General features: G+C 37.9%; 1 protein-coding gene across 3 annotated transcripts in view; it reads right to left on the bottom strand.

Annotated features, from left to right (window-relative positions):
* Nucleotides 1–203: 203 nt before the first annotated feature.
* Nucleotides 204–22,419, bottom strand: part of Spata6 (spermatogenesis associated 6) — an 83,427-nt gene continuing 61,211 nt past the window's right edge. For 2 of the 3 annotated variants that reach the window (XM_039109229.2, XM_039109230.2), the window contains 4 exons: nt 22,061–22,245; nt 15,781–15,880; nt 3,701–3,792; nt 856–1,099 (listed from right to left, as the gene is read on the bottom strand). In XM_039109229.2, coding sequence (XP_038965157.1) covers nt 919–1,099; nt 3,701–3,792; nt 15,781–15,880; nt 22,061–22,245 — 558 coding nt within the window. In that variant the 3' untranslated portion in view covers nt 856–918. Of the gene's footprint in view, nt 1,100–3,700; nt 3,793–15,780; nt 15,881–22,060; nt 22,246–22,419 lie in introns of all 3 variants that reach the window. The other variant, NM_134392.2, reaches the window with a different exon arrangement.

Raw genomic sequence — 22,419 nt, 5'->3', positions numbered from 1 at the left:
TCGATGCTAATCACTTCCTCTGCACTTTTAAGTGCAACTGGCTTCATGGGAGTGGGTAGGGGAAGAGACACACATTTTATCAATGCATCACTAGGTTTATAAGTGTTAAAGACTGGGTTACTTTCACCCCTCCATGTTCCCTTTAAAGTGTGGGTGCTAGTTTCCTTGGTCATGTGATACCTATGAAAATACCAGAGGTAAGATTACAATTCTTTTATTTTCAATTGTTTATTTTTAGTTTCTACATGCTTACTAACACAGACTGCTTCACTTATTGTTTGCATCAAAATGTATTTCTCAAGAAGAAAATATTGCAAATAATTCAAGACTAAAATATTAGCTACATAGTTGTTGCGGTAACTCAACTGGTTTTCTAGAGAAGAAGTGAGTGCATATGTGAGCTTTACAAAGAAAACTGGTTTTTAGGACCTAAGAAATACAATAGCCTCTTCTAAGGTGAAAAAGTAGATAATATTTGTTAGCACAGGTTCAAATTCTTAAAATTTGTTTCTGCAGAGAATGTTGTTTTGCTCATTACTAAGAACAGGAAGCTGATATTAAATATTACCCAGATAAGATAATTAGCCAAGCAGGTGGAAAGTTAAGAGAGTAATAGTGGAAGAACATTCTAGAAAGAACCTATTCTTCAGTTTGTCAATGGTGACAGGATCGTGGCAGGATAGCCTTGTCACAAACTGGAAGTTGTGACTATATTGTAGAGTTTTGACATTGGAAGCAGCACATTCTTCTGTAATAAAGGCTTGGCTGTGATAAGTTACCATTTGAAGAAATATGCTGGGTTCAAGTCTGTTACTCAGTGAACATCTGTTATAAAGAAAGGCATACAAATACAGATGACATCAAACGCTTTCATTGAGAGGTTGACATGGACGCTTATACAGTGTACGGAAGATGGTCTCAGAAGCTTTCCTGTGTATGAGAAACAGAACTACAGGCTTTTTTGTATAAGTTCCTGTACATCTTGTCCATGCTGTTCTCAAAGACGGGTCGGTGGGATTTCCCTTTACAAGAGGCTGCTCTGTTGGACCAGCATTCACCATCATCCAAATGGAAAGAGCCACGCGGCCGCTGAAAGGAGCTGAGAAAAGATTTAAAAAAAGTTAAAAGAGTGAAAGGAAGTTAAAAGTTCAAACATTTACTAAGTACTTCTAGATATGTGATAATCTGTTGTGGCTGTGAGAAACAAAACACACTGAGACAAGATTGACTTTCTATAAGGGAAATCTAAACTGTTAATATGAACTTATGTAGAAAAAGAAATTGTGTTAAGAGTTAAAAGCAAGGCAAAAACAACACAGAACGCAGGCACAGTGGCACAAACTTTTAATCCCAGAACTTGGGAGGCAAAGGTAGTCATGTCTCTGTAAATTCAAGGCCAGCCTGGTCTACATGGAGAGACCTTATAGTAAAAACAAAAATGAAAATGAAACAACGCAGGTAAAGTGGCATGGTCAGTATGATAGAACTTCTAAAGCTAGAGTTCTTTGTATACTCAGGAACCTTTAGTTATTAATGTTTTAGTTTTTTCCTCCTTAATTATGTTTTTATAAAATTGTACAATTCAAGAGAATACATATAAAGTGCTTATTTGGAATAAAGAAGTGATTATGATGCATTGAGATAAATAATTTCATTGTGCCCAGCAATCTCACAATACCATAACAAGACAGTAAAATTCAGGATATCAATAAACCCATCTCAGCTGACTAGGAAACTCCCCACTGGCTAGCAGACATACATAAGGTGCAATGCAGGATGCTGGGGGAGAAGACACCAAGTTCTAGTCCAGCACTGGACTCTGAATGCTACAATACCAACCTGCATGCCTAGTGTACTCACTGGTGCAAAGGGGCATGATGGTTATAGATGCAACTAACTGCTTTCTGATTAGATATGAGGTCCCTTCCATGAGAATAATTTCATGCCTAGTACTGCAAATCTAAAAAAAATTCTTAACTGTGAAGGCCACAGGCCTTAGGGGGAAAAATACTGTTACTGTCTTGCTATCTAGTCATATTGTCAAACTGCCCTTCAAATATTTATGCTTATAGGCTTCTGTTCTTGTCAGTGTTGGTTTGAGAATCTTCTTTTTGCAGTGGATACAGGTTAGTGCAGAGTGATAACTGGTCAGAAGTACTGAGAATAAGTAACTGAGTGCTTAGCTGTGCATGGTATCAAACAAACCCCTCCCCAACCCTGCCATCCAAGGCTCAGTCAATATCACAAGTGTTGAAGCAGAAAGGATAAAAAGTTGGAACCCAGAGAGGAGAGCTGATTATTGGACAGGATATGGCTGTTATGTTCCCTGTCAACAACTATGATTACCTAAACAAAAAGGACCATATCTATTATATTATTTTTAGTGGATGTGGGGGATAGGAAATAGGAGGGAAGGGAATAGGGGTAGATTTGTTCAAAACACATTGCATATATGAATGAAATTCTCAAAATTTTAAAACAAAGAAACAAGTCAAAGTCCTCCTTGTGAAATACATCTCTAAGCACAATGAGTCTTAATATGTAGTCTATGAAGAGGCGCAACCACAAACGTCACAATCCTAACTAAATAGCATTACTTCTTTGAGGCAGTCAGAATGTCTAATAAATTGTAAACAACTGAATTACTTTTTAAAAACATTTTGGTGCAAACTTCAGCTAGAAAGAAATCAATTATGTAGCACAGTCCCTAAGGAATTTCATGAAGAAAAATTCAGACAGTACTCCGTGGTATAGCAGCAATGACGACTGCAACTACCCATGATTCATGGTTTTTAATTCTGCATCTTCTAGCCATTGGCACAAAACTTTCACAATAAAATTTACTAGAATAATCTTTCAAAAATATTTTTATTTCTAATATCCCTGAAATGAAAAAAAACAGATTTTCTCTAACATTATTTTGAAAAGATTTACTTGTATAAAATTATAAAAACTGTTTTGTTTATAATAAATGTATCAGGAAATATATGGATTTGCTGGTCAGTCAAATAAATCCTACACAGGAAGAAATGAATCATCACCAGTTGGGTATTTGTGTGTGTGTGTGTGTGTGTGTGTGTGTGTGTGTGTGTGTGTGTGTGTACATGTGTGCAAATGGATAAACGTGTGTGTAGAGGCAGAAGTCAATGTGTGGAATCTCTCAATTTTTTTCCACCTTATTTTTGGAGAAAAGATCTGTCACTGAATCTGGAGTTCATCATTCAGCCATACTACCTTTTCAACAGGCCCTAGGGATCTTCTGCCTCTGCTTCTGCAGTGCTGGGATAGCAAACACAAGTGCACAGCTGCTTCTGTTTTATGCCCCAGCATGGGGACCGAGGAGTGAAAACGCAGGTCCTCGTGCTTGCACTGTAAGCACTTTGCCAGGCCATCTCCCTAGCCCTTAAATGTGTTTTTATTGAAAAGCTTCAGTAATGAAAAGATTGAACTGGGCTGGTTAAGAGTGCCCAGGTTTAGTTCTCAGAAACAGTGTTAGGTGCCTTACAGCCACCTGAAACTACAGCTCCTGGGAGATCTCATGTCTCCAAACTCAAAGGTATCTGCGCTCACATACACGCATCCACATACAGACATACATACTGTTAATTAAGAAAATAGAAGTTAAATGTAAAAAAAAAAGAAATGGTCATTTTTATGCTAGCTATAAAAAAGATCTCCACACATAGAAACAAGCCCATACCTATATTCAGGGTCACTGTCATAGGCGGAGTCTCTATATAAAAGACTTCTTTTCAGTTCCAGTTCGTCTTCTTTCTCTGGGTCTCGCTCTTCCTGAAAAATTAAAAGATTTCCATTAATTTTCTCATTTCTTCCAATAGTAGTAATGAATCTGTGGTAAATGTGTCTCTCCTGCCTCCCCCTACAAGGCTGAGCAAGTCCTAGGACATCTGAGAAAAGAAACAAACTGTTGAGAATGCATATCTCTCAATAATATTTTGAGATTATAATATCATTATATCATTTTTCCTTTTTTTCCCTCCACATCCTCCCACATACACATCTTTGTTCTCTTTCAAAACCACACACACATTTTGATTACTAATTGGTACATGTATCTATGTATATGCACACATATTCCTAAATATAACCTGCTCAATCTGAATAGTTTATTGATATACATGTTTCAGAAGAGCACATTATAATTTGATTGGTATTAGTTAGCGAAGACTATCTATGCAGTAAATACTTTATAAACATGGAATAAATGGTAGGAGATGTAACAAGATATGTAAATTAATGAAGCTACACATTTTATATATACTTTTATCTTTTGAGACCTAAATGCCAATACCTTAGAAAATTACACAGATGCAAGCATGTATTCATGACTTGCAAAAGAAATGATTTATTGATAATGATAAGACAAAATAATAAACCAGAAAAAAACCTGAAATGTAGGTCTATAACTGGCACCCTTTGTAGGGTTATTGTGGGGGTCCCATGTTAGCTCCACCACAGTGCTCAGGCCTCTTGGGGAGGCAGGACACAGGGAGCTTGACCTTGACCTACTGCATGAAGCCACCCAGCAGATGTCTGGCTGTGAGAAGCCCCCAGATACTCCCGGGACGAGGAAGCACAGTCTGAGAGCGGGACACATTCAGAGATGGCTCAGAGGCCACGGGCCTGAAGGAGACCAGGGCCATCGGGGTCTCAGGATCTTGGACATCCAGGAGCCGCTGGGATACAGCAGAAGAGCTGAGAACAGAGTGTGGTCTGGCTGGGTTGGATCTAGCCCAGGGCTGAGGGGGTAAAGCAACGGGACTCCAGCTGGTCCTGCAGGACAGAGTCTTTGGCTGGATGGCATGGTGGTAGTAAGCTTGGACTTGGTGGCTGCCTCAGCTGGGAGCTCAAAGAGGCCTCCTATAGGAGACAAGACTGCAGCTGTGTAGGCTAAAGCCTTCTCTATGGTTCCCCATGGTGGATCCCAAAAAGAGATAGTCGATGGTTTTGAGTGAACTAATTTGTATAAAGGTACATACCCAAAGTTTGCACTCTTACTTTAGAGGGTTGGAAACATGGTGATCTGAGGTAGTTTTGCAAGCTGCATTGTCACAGTAAATTCATGTGTTTCCTAGACTTTCTTAGTAAGTACTGGTCTAACTTTAGCTATCACCTCTCACTCCTCATGAACTCACTCAACATGAACAACAGTAACGAAAGCAGGTAACAGAAACCTACAAAGACATTAAACCTCTATCAGATGTAGGATTGGTAGAGATCTCTTCCCATCTGTTGGTTGTCGTTTTGTCCTATTGACAGTGTCCTTTGCCTTACAGGAACTTTGCAAATGCATGAGGTCCCATTTGTCTATTGTCGATCTTAGAGCATAAGTCATTGGTGTTCTGTTCAGGAAATTTTCCCCAGTGCCCACGTGGTCGAGACTCTTGCCTACTTTTTCTTCTATTAGTTTGAGTGTATCTGATTTTATGTGGAGGTCCTTGATCTATATGGATTTGAACTTTGTACAGGATGATAAGAATGAACCAATTTGTATTCTTCTACATGCTGACTGCCAGTTGAACCAGGACCATTTGTTGAAAATGCTATCTTTTTTCCACTGGGTGGTTTTAGCTCCTTTGCCAAAGATCAAGATCTTTACAAATTCTACAACCAACAGAGGACTAATATCCAATATATACAAAAAAACTCAAGAAGTTAGACTTCAGAGAATCAAATAACCTTATTAAAAAACAGGGTACAGAGCAAAACAAAGAATTCTCAATGGAGGAATACTGAATGGCCAAGAAGCACCTAAAGCATCCTTAATCATCAGGGTATGCATATCAAAACAATCCTGAGATTCCACCTCACACCAGTCAGAATGGCTAAGATAAAAAATCAGGTAACAGCAGATGCTGTCGAGGATGTGGAGAAAGAGGAACATTCCTCCATTGTTGGTGGGATTGCAAACTGGTACAACCACTCTGGAAATCAGTCTGGTGGTTCCTCAAAAAATTGGACATAGTACTACCTGAGAACCCAGATATACCACTCCTGGGCATATGCCCAAAAGATGCCCCAACATATAACAAAGACACGTGCTCCACTATGTTCATAGCAGCCTTATTTATAATAGCCAGAAGCTGGAAAGAATCCCAATGTCCTTCAACAGAGGAATGGACACAGAAAATGTGGTATATCTACACAATGGAATATTACTCAGCTATCAAAAACAATGACTTTATGAAATTCATAGGCAAATGGAGGGAACTGGAAAATATCATCCTGAGTGAGGTAACCCAATCACAGAAAACCACACATGCTATGGTCTCACTGATAAGTGAATATTAGCCAAAAAGCTTGGAATACCCAAGATACAATTCATAGACCACATGAAGCTCAAGAAGAAGGAAGACCAAATTGTGGATGCTTCAGTCCTCCTTAGAAAGGGGAACAAAATATTCACAGGAGAAAATATAGAGGAAAAAGTGTGGACCAGACTAAAGAAAAGGCCATTCAACATGTGGCCCATACATATACAGCCACCCAATTAGACAAGATGGATGAAGCAAAGAGGCACAGGCTGACAGGAACTGGATGTAGATCTCTCCTGAGTGGCACAGCCAGAATACAGCAAATACATAGGCGAATGCCAGCAGCAAACCACTGAACTGAGAACGGGACCCCCATTGAAGGAATCTTAGAAAGGACTGAAAGAGCTTGAAGGGGCTTGAGACCCCATATGAACAACAATGCCAATCAACCAGAGCTTCCAGGGACTAAGCCACTACCCAAAGACTATACATGGACTGACCCTGGACTCTGACCTCATAGGTAGCAATGAATAGCCTAGTAAGAGCACCAGTGGAAGGGGAAGCCCTTGGTCCTGCCAAGACTGAACCCCCAGTGAACGTGATTGTTGGGGGGAGGGCGGTAATGGGGGGAGGGTGGGGAGGGGAACACCCATATGTAAGGGGAAGGGGAGAGGCTGGGGGATGTTGGCCTGGAAACCGGGAAAGGGAATAACAATCAAAATGTAAATAAGAAATACCCAAGTTAATAAAGATGGAAAAAAAGAATTAATTAAAGGGCTTTGCAAAAAAAAAAAAAAAAAAAAAAAAAAAGGCCATTCCTATATAGTCACCAAATGCAGACACTATTGCAGATGCAGGAGTGCTTGCTGACAGGAGCCTGATATAGCTGTCTCCTGAGAGACCCTGCTAGAGCCTGACAAATACAGAAGTGGATGCTCACAGCCAACCAATGGACTGAGAACAGGGTCCCCAATAGAGGAGCTAGAGAAAGGACTGTAGGAGTTTAAGGGATTTGCAACCCCATATGAACAACAACAATATCAACCAACCAACACCCCACCCCCACCTCTGAGCTCCCACGGACTAAACCACCAACCAAAGAGTACACATGGAGAGACCCATGGCTCCAGCTGCATATGTAGCATCAATGGGAAGAGAGGACCTTGGTCCTGTGAAGTTTGATGCCCCAGTCTAGGGGAATGCCAGGATGAGGAGGTGGGAGAGAGTGGGTTGGTGGGTGGAGGAGCACCCTTATAGAAGCAGGGAGAGGAGGGATGGTATAGGGGGTTTCAGGAGGGGAAAACCAGGAAAGGGGATAACATTTGGAATGCAAATAAAACAAAACAATGAAACCCACAAGGAACAGCATTGATAGAGGAAGGACCCATCCACTTCAGGTAAGATAACACATTCATTGTCAAAATACCAGTGAATGATAAACAAGCAAGTTAAACCATTTTGGAATATGTACATATAATTTTAGTTGTTTAGACTTTTAGGTCTTGCCATTATGAATAATCCCATATGTTTCTACTGGCACTTTCTTTTCCCCTAACATTTTTGTCTACTATTAAAAGAGTTAAATTAGTTTTCTTTTAGTTAGTGCCCAAATGATCAATATTTAATCGTTTATTTTCAAATTTTCCATCAGATCTTTTTGACTGCCATCGAGCCACGTTAGAAAGATGGACAAGAGATAAGTGGGAGGGCTGTCCTAAGGGGAGTGAGCATACTAACAACATTCAGCAGAACACTGCCCATCTGGATCAAGGAAGGCACGGTGGGGAAACCTGACCCAAGAAAAAAGACAGACTGCATTACTGATCAGAATACAAATAGGAAGAATTATTTCATGTTTACAGAGCATCTGACTAGAAAGTGTGCTCAGAAAGGCCACTTGAACACCTAGCAAGTATGAACTGGGGAAAGGGAGACAAGCATAAAACAGTTACTTTGAATTTAGTCAGATATGGCCATTGTTAGACCTCTAATCTACAGAAAGATAAAATTATCCATTCGAGCAAATAAAGTTATGAAAATATGATATCAATAGAAAAAAAGAGGTACAAACCCCCTAGTAAAATATATCAAAATTGTTGGGAGTTAGATGTTATAGTAGACAGCTACTTCTGTTGCAAACTAGGAAAGCTGACAAAAAAATAATTTTTAGGATATTAGAAGCAAAACCAATGAAGGCTGCAGATGTTAAGCTATGTGAGAGGTAATCCTTTCAAAAATGGACCCACAGTGCACACCTCTTTTTTTCCTGAAGCATTTGAAGATCTGTGTATGGACTAGAGGCTGGGTTGGAACAGCTAACGTTTGACAAAAGCTCAGTGCTAGAAACAGAAATATTACAAAGGCTCTCTTATGATTGTACAAGGTAGAAGACAACATTTAAATTCTATAGCATCTTTTAAATGCATCAGTTTCCAAAACATGTCATGTATTGACTCTCAAAGCTTCCCGAGACATCAGGGAATAAAGCTAAATGAAAACATCTGGAAAGCAGAGTGAGTCTCCTTCAGTCTTGCATTGCTTAGAGATGGGGATCACAGGGTTAAGCACTGCAGACACAAGAAACAGACCCTTTCAGTACTGTTGACACTTCAGTGTCCCCACTGAAACTGATTATGAGAGAAAGAGAGACTATTTTCTTCAGATGGGGACCCACAGACAAAGAGGATTAAAATTGAAGCCTAGAAAGTTCTCAAACATACAAATTGTCCAGATATTTGTTGGCTTCTGAAGTTGAACAGACCGGGAACAAATATGCTAACCCCCAAAATGTCTGAATATCAAAGAAAACATGCCCTATAATCGGGGTACCTAATAGAAACATTTACCAGACGGATTGATAGGAAGCAGATAAGCACTAACGTCCTCAAAAGCCATGTTTAACTGACACCTGACTCTTTGCAAGGAGCATGCGCCTCAGACACCTGCCGTCAGAGAGCAGTCCGCAGCTGGTCTCAGTCACAGCAGCAGCTGCTGAACGGAGAAGACGGCAAACATTGAACTAGCCATGCAAAAGGTGTTACTTAGCATTATGTTGAGAAAATGCATCATAAGTTTATTTTACTGTATATCCTTCTTCAAGTAAGGCAGCTGCGACATTATCAGGTGATGTTGCAGGACAACACTGACTGAAACATCGCCATGGCAAAACCATCTTAGCTTGAGATGTAAAGAAGGAAGCTTCTGTTCTCCAGAGTCATCCCCTGGGTCCATGGTTCTCTAATGGTCAATGCCAATTCACCTCTCATAAGCATGAAATTCCATGTTGTATTGGCAAAGGCCTAATGCTTGTAATTTAAAGGGGGAGCTAATGCCATATGTGAGAAATGAGCTGGGATTGGTCAGGAAGGACCCTAAAGATAACCGGAATTTATCAAAACTCAATGTAGCCCGAAACCAGGTCCCTTTTGGATCAGAGTTATTAACCCTTAATGCTACCTACCTGCCTAGAAGAGAAAACAAAACCCTTTCTTCATGAAGAAAATCAAAAGCATTTTAAACATATCCAGAACTGTATCTAAAAATAAACAGGGCACCTAGGGCCAGGATACCATCACTGCTAAAAGGAAAGAGTAAAAAAAAAAAAAGACAAAGATACAAATGTAAGTACATTCTAAATGCTGAATTATAGAAGACAGGCACTTTAAATTATTGTTTGTGATTAATATAATCAAGAAAATGTATGGGATGTTGAAAAATGACATGCATTTTTAAGACTTTCAGATATGAGTCCAGGAAGATGAATAAAAGATTTAGAATTAAAAACATAGTTACTGAAATAATCAACTTAGCAGGGAAGTATAACAGCACACTGAAATCAGTAAAAATCAGAATTAATTTAAGTTTCAAAATAAATAGCTATAATAAAAGCAAGCAAAATGATAAATACAAAAAGTCCAGAACTCGAGATGGCTCAGCAGTTAAGAGCACTGGCTGCTCTTCCAGAGGACCAAAGTTCAGTTCTCAGAATGCACATTGGCTCACATGTATCTGAAACTCCAGTTCCTGGGAATCTAACACCCTATTCTGGCTTCAGCAGGTACCTGGTGCAGTGATGCACGGACAAATATGAAGGTGAAATACTAAAATAACACTAAAACTTTAAAAACAGGCTAAGAAACCTGTGAGACAGAATCAAAAGATCTAAAAATAAAGTCCAACATTCAAAAAGTAAGAAATTACAGTATTCTTCTAAGGCATGCTTGAGGAAATAATGAGCTAGAATACTAAGCAAGCCCTGGTTGAGTGTGCTGAGCTGGCTTAGCGCCTAAGCTCAGCGTTGACAACACGGATAAGAAAGTCAAGAATTCAGAATCAAAAGGCATAGTCCTAATCCAAAATTCAAAATGCTTCCAGATCCAAATTATCTGAGTGTCAGCAAAGACTTCACAAACAGAAAATTCTACACTGTCCTCGTAAAATGGGTCAAATCAAAATAGGAGTCAAAATTTTAAAAGTACTTAAATTCTTTTATACAATAATCTTTAGGTGCTCGGTATATTTAGGTGTCTGTGAAACATAAATGAGGTTCATGCAAAGTTCATCTCATCCCCAAGATCCCTCCTTCCCATTCTCCTATGCTCTGTCCTTTTTCTCATTTCTCCATATATAAAGTTGTGTATGTGTGTGTGTTATATATAGGAATACACACACACACACACACACACACACACACACACACACACACACACACTGTGGTTAACTCATGAATATCCAAATACCTTGTCCCTCAACAATTCCTACTTAGTTACATTTCAGTGTAGGATGTGTACATAAAAACACCACATACACATTAAAACACTGCATGTAGCAATACATAAGTAAGCATTAGCCTCAAATTAGAAATACAGTAGATTGAGGTATCCTTTTGTAAAAGGTCAATTCTTAATTCTGCTATTGTGCCCATTGATAGCATGTAAATGAGTGAACATATCTAGATCCTAAGAATTTGCTTGGGGAGCATAGTTTGCTGAATCTGTGAACATAGAAAAAAAGTAAAGACATGCATGTTATATACACAATGATCAGCTATAGAAACTGGACATAAAATTATATGTGATTTTCAATGTTCAAAGCCACATCAAACTAATCTAGATACTGTCCTATATTAGAATACTTTGGTGTCTGCTGGAAAGGACCCTAAGGCACTACCCCAGGGTAACTGGGGTACCGATAATGTTGCAACTGACCTGGATGCTGCTTTACACATCATACACTTTGTTAATATTCATTCTATTGAACAAAGGAATAAAATACATACCAAGGAAGTAAAAATTTTAAACTACCCAAAAAAATCAGTACCAAAAATCCATGGAAAACACATACAATGAAATGATGTGACAAGACAGCCTGTTAGCACAGCACCTTAACTAACAAAGGAGGCTGGTGCAGACACTTGTGAAGGAAAGGACAGGGGAAAACCAGGTGGCATCCACCTGATGACTTCAAACGTCTCAGAAGCTCACTGCATCAGCTTGTGGGCAGCCACCAAAGGCAGATGTTTCCAACTCCTCCAGCAGTGAGCGAGCACAGAGACTCACAGAAAATTCCACAGGAGCTAGAGCCACCTGGGAACCATTAACTCTCAAAACTAACGGGCAAAGTTTCTTCTCTTCATAAAATCGCACAGTAAAATAACACCTGGGACAGACTCCAAATTAAACAGAGCAATAGGAGGAAAGAAAATTGAAAATTCAATGCAAATGGCAAGTGAAAGAAAGCCAAGAAACTATGCTGTGTATTTGGGGAGGGAAAAATGATTTAAAAAAATTACAGGCTACATATCTTACTAATTACACTAAATTATATTTTGTCTCTGAAACTTCAGAAAAGTATTGATAAAAATATGCTTATCTATATACGTGAGGGACAAAAATTTTAGGAAGAAATAATTTCATAAAGAAAGACTGTGAGCTGGTTAGAGAGGAAAAGACAGCAAACAAAAAGTCAACATCCTTCCAATCCTGATGATGCAATGAATCTTCACTGATGACCTTCTGACCTCTCAACAGGGACACTGACCCTGCCAAGGATGTCAAGCCTCAGCTGCTCTCCCAGATCCCTTCATGCCTTCAAAATCAGTAGCAGGTGGGAGACTCTTACAAATTATGTACCAAGTTCAGCTGTCAGCTTGAAATGCAATCTAAATTCCCTCTAGACCACAAGTTCTGTGCACTGAATTCTGGGGGAAAGTTCTTAGAAATGTCACATCAGTGATAACGTTCCCTTGTTTGTCACAGTTTATTTCTTAGCCTAAGCTAAGTAGCATCAATTGTCCCAGTGGAACAAAGATTTTTAGTTCCTTAGATTCATGGTCAAAAATACCATAAGAACAGCCCAAAAGATTCTCTCTTAAAGATCACAAAGCAGACCTTCAGTTCCCTGTGCATTATCTTCCAGTTACCATAACAACTCACTAGGCTTGGAGCACTGACTGAATATTTGAGTCGAACTCATCAAAATCCTCTACCTTCCTCCCATAAAACATTCCAAGACAAAAGCATCACATGATCGTATCCATTACATAAAAATCCCATTCTCTTGTATCAACTGGTGTCCAGTTTGCTTCTCTTTTGCTGTGATAAACACTGACTAAAAACAACATGAGGAAGAAAGTGTGTATTTGGTGTCCACATTACTGTCTATCATTGATGGAAGCCAAGGGAGGAGCTCACATGCCCACATTAGGCTGGCTCTTCTTATGTCAAGAAAATGCCTTACAGCCATGTCCAGGCCAAGCTGGCAGAGGCAATGCCTCTGTTGAGATTTCCCCTTCCCAGATAACTCTAGATTTTAAGTTCTCGAAAACTGTGCAGCATACGTGAAAATTAGACCCAACATATATGTCACACGAGTTCCTGAAAAAGAATTCGAAGGGCAGGAAGCAGAAAAATTATAAATATGAAAAAAGAATTATAAATATGTTCACAAAATTTTAAATATATAATAAAACATATAACAATCCTCAATAAAAAATAGCACGTCTTTGAGTATGATTAATAAGCTTCAAACTCTCTCTCTCTCTCTCTCTCTCTCTCTCTCTCTCTCTCTCTCTCTCTCGCTGTCCCCCAACACATGCGATAAAAAAAAATTACAGGGAGGTCAAAATTTCTTCAGGGAAATTCTCTGTGGAAACAGTTGTGTGTTTTAAAAGTAGCCTAGGAATTTTATATGCACCTAAACTAATGGCATAAAAGCTATAGATAAAATACCAAACTCACAAACACTGGTCCAATGTATCCATCTATAGCAATCTCTTAAAACACTTCAGGCAACTAAAATGACTGGAAAAGACATCAAAATAAAAATCAATTGTGAATAGAATATTTCACAATATTCAGCACTCTAAATGAGGATTGTGAAGAAGAGTGTGTAGGAATCTCATCGGACATACAATCAAAACTGTGGGAAAGTGGAGAAAGAAAAAAAGTGGAAAGTATGCATAATTTTATATATGTTGGAGCAATGGGCCAAGAAATAACAGAATAGTTTTTAAACTAGAATAATTAAAATACTAAAAAGGGAAACAGGTTATAAATTTTAATTTCATTATATTTATTTTAATTTCATTATATTTATTCATTGCATGTATGTGTGCCTATGTATCTGTATGTACATAAGTACACATGAGATGGAAGTCAAAGGACAACTCTTAGCAGTCTCTTCCCCGCCCGCAGCTCCGTGACTTCCCAGGGATTGAACTCTGGGGTCAGGTTGTCAGCACCCTTACTTGCTGAGCCATCTCATTAACCTTTCTTTTCATCTTTGAAGTTCCTTTGTGTTTTATGTGTCTTTCAGAATATGCCCTCCAATGTTTGGTTTTTTAAAGTAAGCTGGGGTTTTGATTAAGACAACATCAAAAAGTAGCTGGAGACATGGCTCAACAGTTAAAAGCACTTGCTTCTCTCACTGGGGGACCTAGTTTAGGTCCCAGCACCCAGACTGTGGCCTACAACCATCTGTAGCTCTAGGTCCAAGGTATTCAGTGTCTGTTTCTGCTATCCATGGGCACCAGGCATACGCATGGCATAAATACATACATTCAGATGAAATATTTTTACATTTAAGATAAAAATATTTTTTACAAAAAGTTAACATCAAATGATCTGGCTATATATATAGTTCACTGCCACTGCCTAGCATGCACAGGACTCTGGTTTTCATTCTCAGCACTGAAAAGAAGCTAAATCTGACGTCATGGGATCTAGAGATCACCAAAGTTTCAAATACCAAGTCCTCCATCTGTCGGCCTGACAAACTGTATCTGTGTTTGCCCCTTCACACCACACACAGTCCACAAATATTTTGCTAAAATTATACCTAAGCACTTCAGTTTGATACTACTGGAACTACTGTGGATTCCAATGTAAAAATCACAATTTCTCACTGATATATGAGCCTAAAGCAGATAATTGTTAATTTAGGAACAACAACTTTATATATATGGAAATAAAGTACCTGATAGTAAACATACAAAAAGTTAAAGGTTCTCATGCCTCAATACTATTAGAAAGGTCACCAAAGAAATAATTTGCAATTTATATATGTTGGAGCAATGGGCCAAGAAATAACAGAATAGTTTTTAAACTAGAATAATTAAAATAGTAAAAAGGGAAACAGGTTATAAATTTTAATTTAAACAAACCATTAAAATGCTAGATTTTTATTTATGTAAAAGAAGATTGATAGGACTTGAAACATACAAACTATGACAACAAATTGTTTCAAATTAATGAATGAAATTTAAAAACCTAATACAAAAATAGTATACTGTTATGATTCCAAGTTACCACAAACATAACTGTATTTACTTTCTCTCTGAAAATGTTATATATTGCTCTTCCATAAAATAAATCTGGCCTGCTCTGCTTTCTTTCCTGTACTTATTGACATGTAAATTAGCCCAACAACTGACTTCAAAAGAGGCCCTCCACACAGCCCCCACCTCAGGCCTACCTACAGAATCAAATGCACTTTCACCAAATGCACTAAACGAAGACTCAAAATGATTATTATGAAGTAACTCTAGTGACTTTTTATGCGATCATGACGAAAAATGCTTATAGCTTTTGATCAATGGTAAATATCTAATGTTGAAACATGAAACATCAACAAAAGCCTAGGACCCCAAGACGACTCTACCAGTGAAGGCACTTGCTTTACAGTCTTTCATGACCTAATTTTGATCCCCAGGAAACACATGGTACAAGGACAGAACTGATAAACTGATTCCAGCAATATTGTTCACTGACATCCTCATGTGTCACAGCACATGTGTACATGTACACACACACACACACACACACACACACATACACACACACACACACAAAACATATACATATAAATGCTCATAGGAAACCTGGGGACTCCTTCACAGAATACATTTTCCTTCTCCACAACTAAGAACTACAATCTGTAACCACCTTAGCTTGTTTGAGGAGCCTATTAAAATGTCTTCAATAAAGAAAAAATTTTAGAAACTAACACATAAATGTCTTCCATGAGCTTGATGTGATTTCAAGACATCTTTTACCCGGTCATGGATCTCATCACAGTTTGGAGGTGAACACCAATCAGAATGGAATCTGTGGGCACATTAAAAAAAAAGAAAGAAAGAAAGAAAGAAAGAATAACAGTTAAGGCCAGGAAAGAAAAAAATTTTCCCCAACTTTATGAGCTTAAAATAATGTAATTTTTCTTTTGGCCAAATATGAGGAAAAATAACACATTTAGACACATATTCTCCGCTACACTATTAACTATAATGTTAAAAAATTAGTCTTAATAGTTAATTTTGACATGTATCTTGGGAGCCTATCCCTACATATCTGATCACTAAGAATATTGGCACATGATTCTTTAGCACTTATCTCTAAATAAACATGTAAACTTTCACATCAAAACAATAATTCCATGTACCATGTCCTTAAAATTAAAATTTGTTCTCTAATAATTTAATATACTTTGAAACTATGTGGAACAAACAGGAAGCTACACTCAATATATAAGCTTTATAATATAAGCAATATCTTATAAATAAGAGATGAAAATACAACTTAAAATCCACTCATATTTCCATTCCTTTGGAATGTGAATAAAATGTCCCTCTTTTTAAAATTTTTTATTATTTATTTCTTTACTTACATTTCAAAGGTTATTCCCCTTCCCGGGTTTCTGTCCATAAGCCCCCATTCCCTCCCCTCTCCCTCCCTCATATGGTTATTCCCCCTATACATCCCCCTTATTGCCCTCTCCCATATTCTCCCGCACTGGGGGTCCAACCTTGGCAGGATCAAGGGCTTCCCCTTCCCCTGGTGCCCCAACAAGGCTATTCTCTGCTACATATGCAGTTGGAGCCCTTGGTCAGTCCATGTATAGTCTTTCAGTAGTGGTTTAGTCCCTAGAAGCTCTGGTTGGTTGGCATTGTTGTTTTTATGGGGTTGCAAGCTCCTTCAACTCTTTCCTCTAATTCCCCCCAAGGGGGTCCACTTCTCAGTTCAGTGGTTTGCTGCTAGCATTGACCTCTGTATTGGACATGCTCTGGATGTGTCTCTCAGGAGAGATCTATATCCAGTCCCTTTCTGCATGCTTTTTTTAGCTTCATCAATCTTATCTAGTTTTGGTGGCTGTATATATATGGGCCACATGTGTGTCAGGCTCTGAATGGCCATTCCTTGAGTCGCTGTTCTAAACTTTGCTTCCATATCCCCTCCTATAGATATTTCCCCCCTTTTAAGAAGGAGTGGGAGCATCTGCATTTTGGTCATCCTTCTTCTTGAGCTTCCTGTGGTCTGTAGATTGCATCTTGGGTAATTTGAGCTTTTTGGCTAATATCCACTTATCAATGAGTGCATACCAAGTGTGTTTTTCTGTGATTGAGTAACCTCACTCAGGATGATATTTTCTAGTTCATTCCATTTGTCTATGAATTCCATGAAGTCACTGTTTTTGATAGCTGAGTAGTACTCCATTGTGTAAATGTACCACATTTTTTTAATCCATTCCTCTGTTGAAGGGCATCTGGGTTCTTTCCAGCTTCTGGCTACTATAAATAAGGCTGCTATAAACATAGTGGAATATGTGTCTTTGTTATATGTTAAGGCATCTTTTGGGTATACGCCCAAAAGAGGTATAGCTGGGTCCTCAGGTAGTGTAATGTCCAATTTTCTGAGAAACCTCCAGACTGATTTCCAGAATGGTTGTACCAGTCTGCAATCCCACCAACAATGGAGAAGTGTTCCTCTTTCTCCACATCCTCGTCAGCATCTGCTGTTACCTGAGGTTTTTATCTTAGCCATTCTCACTGGTGTGAGGTGGAATCTCAGGGTTGTTTTGATTTGCATTTCCCTGATGACTAAGGATGTTGAACATTTCTTTAGGTGCTTTTTGGAAAATGGCCCCTTCTTAACAAAGGTGATGTCACCTCTCTGTGCACTAAGAGAATTGTATTTTTAAAAGTGAAATATTAAAATATAGATGAGAAAAGCATGACTTTAATTAGAGTCTGCATATTGGGATTTAAAATGTCAGAAAAGAAATAAAGCATCTATTTCTTCTCATTCTCTTCTTTAATTCAAAATTGACATTCACATAATTAAGCTATTTTATTTTATTCAGGTCATCATGAAAATTTCTAGACTTCATAATTATAGCATATATTTGAAGTGATATTGATAATTCCCCTATAAAGAAATGTTAAAGTATTACTTAAATTTGTCCCTTTCTCATTCTCAGCTTGTTCTAACACAATTAGAGTATTACATTATTATACAAAGTACAGATCATTAAATAAGTAAATGGTTTAAAGGATCTACTTTAGAGAAATAAATAGACAATAAATTTAATAAATAACCCCAAACTTAATCTGTCGCATAATAAAAGGAAGAGTAGGGGCACCTATGCAAGTGGATTGACAGAACAATTATTTCAGCACACGAAGCCCATTGTGGAAATCTGAGATGCAACTGTGCAACTCCAGGGCCTCCCCAAAGACACTATGAATGGGTCCACTAGTCTGTGCTATGGTATAAGAAATGCTTGCCTAAGAAGCGTTAATATGACTTACAAAAGAAAAAGACTTAAGCATGATTTTAAAAGGGTACCAATTCCTTCTTAATTAGGTATGCTAATATTCAGGCCTTATTTTAGTAACAATGTAAAGTGTAAAACAAATCTGGAGTTATAATATTAATATTTTTACTTAAAGATGTGTTTCTGAAATACTTATAAGCAAACTTGAAACCATGTTATGGCATGGGAACTTCTGGAAGCATTTAATGAGTAAAACAGTACGTTCACTAAAATAAGAATTCATTGGCTAAAACTGATAAAGATTTTTTAATCTGTTTATTAAAAACATGATCAAAGGGTTACCATCTTATTTCAGTCTTAGAGAAAATGTAATTTCAATGAATACTGTACATAAAAACTTTTGCAGCTGTGTCTCTGACATACATCTGCTTGAAAAAAATCTAATTTTTCCTGGGACATACAATATACATTTACATCAATTTATACTGCTTCATGACTTCAACGGATTCTGTAAACAGCTGCAAATATATTACTAGTGACCTAGAAACACCAAACTCAAGACCGCCATCTATTTAATGAGTCCTGAAGAGAATAAAATGTACTTGCCCCTAATAATGAGTTGAACATTAGGAGAAAGCCCTTCTTTATTAAATGCATTGAAATAGAGCTGTTAAATGTTGATGGGGAAAAACTATTATGCTTGCCACAAACAATACATTAATAAAATTTTAACTCATCTTGGTGAGTTCAAATTCACTTTCACCTAATCATCCAATCAAAAGTAAAACAGGCAATCTGAATATTTAAGACACTCATTTTGTTTTAGCAAAAAGCTTAAGCATTTCACCCAATCAAAAGTAAAACAGGCAATGTTGAATATTAAAGATGCTCAGTTTATTTTAGCAAAAAGCTTAAGAACATTTATTCATCAGGAAATAAGTGTCCTAACCCTCCTGAGGTAGACACACAGGTGGATCAGCACAAGTCGGTCTACATAACAATTTTCTATCAGTAGGGATTACTGAATGAAATAAGGTCTCATAAAACTTGGGGCATGGTGAAAGAGAGAGAATACAAAAAGTAATGTTTACTCTGAAATTATTTCTCCCACTGAAATATTACTGAAAAGTTAATTTTAACTATATTCGATAAAGACTTCACAGACATTCAAACTGTAAATACAGATAAAATAACTTCTCAAGAGCCTGTGCTATTGTAGTATATGTAGAATTGGAGAATTTTACAAAATACTTTTAAAAAGATGGAAGATAACAAAACAATATTTTAAAATATTTACAATATAAGTAAAGGCATTCTTGAAAACCTGTATATCTGGCAAGTATCAAAACAAAACCACAGTAACATATAAGTCTTATGGAAGGCTTAACAGATATATTCACTGAACATCTGAACATCTTAGCAAATGCAGAAGTCAAGAAAAGCCCCGATAGTGAGATTCAAGTCATCAGACTTCTTCAGAAACTCTCTAAGAGTTTCTAATCAACTTCTAAAGTAAGGGAGTGCATGCATGTGTGTGCACACACCATGAGAGCACTCCTTTATCCCAATGCCAATCACTAGGCATGATTCTACTGAACTAGAAATGGCATCAGTCAAAATTCTGTGTCTCACTCCACAACTGGTCAAGATCCAGAAAGTGATGGCAAGGTGTCCAGCTCTAATTGGTACATGTACAACATAACCTTACCCTGAAGACTCAGGGAATATGACAGAAGGGGGAGTGGGAAGATCTTACAAGTCAGATGACCAGTATGCATCCTGCAAGATAGTGTCTTGTAGTCATAAAGGGTGGATGCACCCATGAACTCTCAACAATATGGTTGCATAAACAAGATCTATATATTGACAGTACCAGGTGACATATTTATATGGATTAGAAAAATTTCCCAAGGTCCCAACCCTACATGAAAAGCTACAGGAAGTCAGTGGCCACTAATGGGAAGAAGAATCAGACTTCTCCAGGGAAGATACCACTATAGATTATATAACCTTAAACGGTTAGCCCAAGAACATGTACATATGAGCAACACTAAATGCATTTAGTAGGTGTATATACATACATGCATGTATAACAATAATTATTAGAAGAGGTCATGAGTTTAAGAGGGGGGAGAGAAGACAAGGGGAGTTGCTGATGTTTAGTCTTTTGCTGTGTATTGCAATGCTAAATACAGGCCCCCAAGGCCTGGTTGCTCCCAGGGATGAGGGAACCCACAAGTAGACCCAAGTGATGCTAGAAACCTTGCCCAGAAGTTATTCCTGACTGGTGAATAAAGATGCCTACAGCCTATAGCTGGACAGAAGAAGAGAAGCAGGGTTTGAGTTCTCGGGCTTGAGGTCTAAGGAAGTGAGCATGAGGAGGAGGGGTTGGGGAAGGAAGAGGAAGTGGAGGAGGAAGATAGAAAGGGGAAAAGATGCTATGGGGTTGGGAAAGCCATGAAAACATGACCATGAGGAGTGGCCCAGATGGAAATGCCTAGTTATAACTCAGGGTTATTGATGGGGAAACAGAAAGTAATAGCTTAGAGGGTAGATAGCTGCCCAGCTTTATTGTTGATTAAGGCTTAGTATAAATATAAAAGTTGTGTGTCTTTTATCTGGGAACTGAATGTGCAAAGGTGGAGTAGAAACCCCAATTTAAGATGAAATATTTACTACAACAGGGACTTGTAAGGAGGGAGGATAGGAGAATGCTGTAAATATAGCACTCAAGCACGAAATCCTCAAAAAACAAATTTAAATTAAAAATATTCTGTATGTCAGTATCAAGTGTCCAGTATCACACACATACTCATGTTACCTCCCTCTCCCTTCCCCCTCCCTCAGTCCAAATGCTTACAAAGTTGATGAGGAAACAGATAAATGTATCTGTTCAGAGCAGGGTGTTTTAGTACAGCTGTCAGAATCTTGTTCAAAATAGCTGTTTTCAGCTGGACTATTGATAGAGTCTCTACAGATAATTAAGTATTTGTTGATGAATGAACTTAATATGTTTTAAGAATTGAGTGGCTACTTTTTTATGCCATACATAAACGTGGGATGTGAGTCAAGGTGTTAAAATTTTATCTCTTTTGTTTCAGTTTTTATGTAAAAAAAGAAAAATAGCCTAAATGATTTTAATGAGAAAAGAATAGTTTTATGTAAAGGGGTGGGCTTTTTTTCCCATGCCCACATACAAGAATCCTTCTGATTGGGATGCAAACATTCTTAGAAAGCTTGACTCTTCCCATGATTTAAATTCTTCTTCGTGGCTGGCAGGAGGTAAATGAGAAGCCAGATACCACCACATACAACAATGCGTGTTTTACCATTGAGACTAATCAGAAAATTCAGTGTAGACTATTTGTATACTTAAAGGCAAACCAATTACAATAAATCACCAGGGGGTCTACTAAAACAACCTATCACACTCAGTTTTTCACCTTTAATAAATTATATTAACTAATTAAGAAATAAAGAGCCAGAGCTGGCTAACAAGTTCATGTCAAGTAAATTGTGCTAGTGAGAAATACTAGCACAATATATAATATACTTGAAACAAAAAATTTAAGTCTCAAAATCAAAATCTAATTTTATAATCATTTCATATGAATATGCTGTATTGTCTGTAGTGCTGAATATTCAATAAATGATAGGTATAGCGCAGGCTGTGCTGGAACCCATGATCTTTCTGCTCAAAATGGAAAGATGAGGGAAACAGAAACTGCACTCACCTTTCCCTGAGAGAGGCTCTGTTTAGCACAGGGCTTGCACAATGCTTTGGAGTTGTTGAAGGTGCTGAATGGACTAGTAAGGTCCTTGCTGAATGCTGGGGCTTGCTGCATGTCCTTGGGCTCAAATAGTCCTCACATCTTTCAAAGGGATCCTCGAAGTCTCTCCCATGTGGTGACCTGATAACCTGTTTAAAAACATGTGTATCTATTTATACATACATGTATATATACATATATATATACATATATACTTATATAATTTTGAATTATTTATTTTTATTTAATGAGAAATATACATAAAAAACTTGCTCAGTCTGTTGACCCCTGGCTAATCAACTGGTGTGCTCTTCTGTGAGTAA

The sequence above is a fragment of the Rattus norvegicus genome, chromosome 5 (assembly GCF_036323735.1).
Source record: "Rattus norvegicus strain BN/NHsdMcwi chromosome 5, GRCr8, whole genome shotgun sequence".
In the NCBI taxonomy this organism is placed as follows: Eukaryota; Metazoa; Chordata; class Mammalia; order Rodentia; family Muridae; genus Rattus; species Rattus norvegicus.
This window is presented reverse-complemented; position numbering and strand designations above follow the sequence as displayed.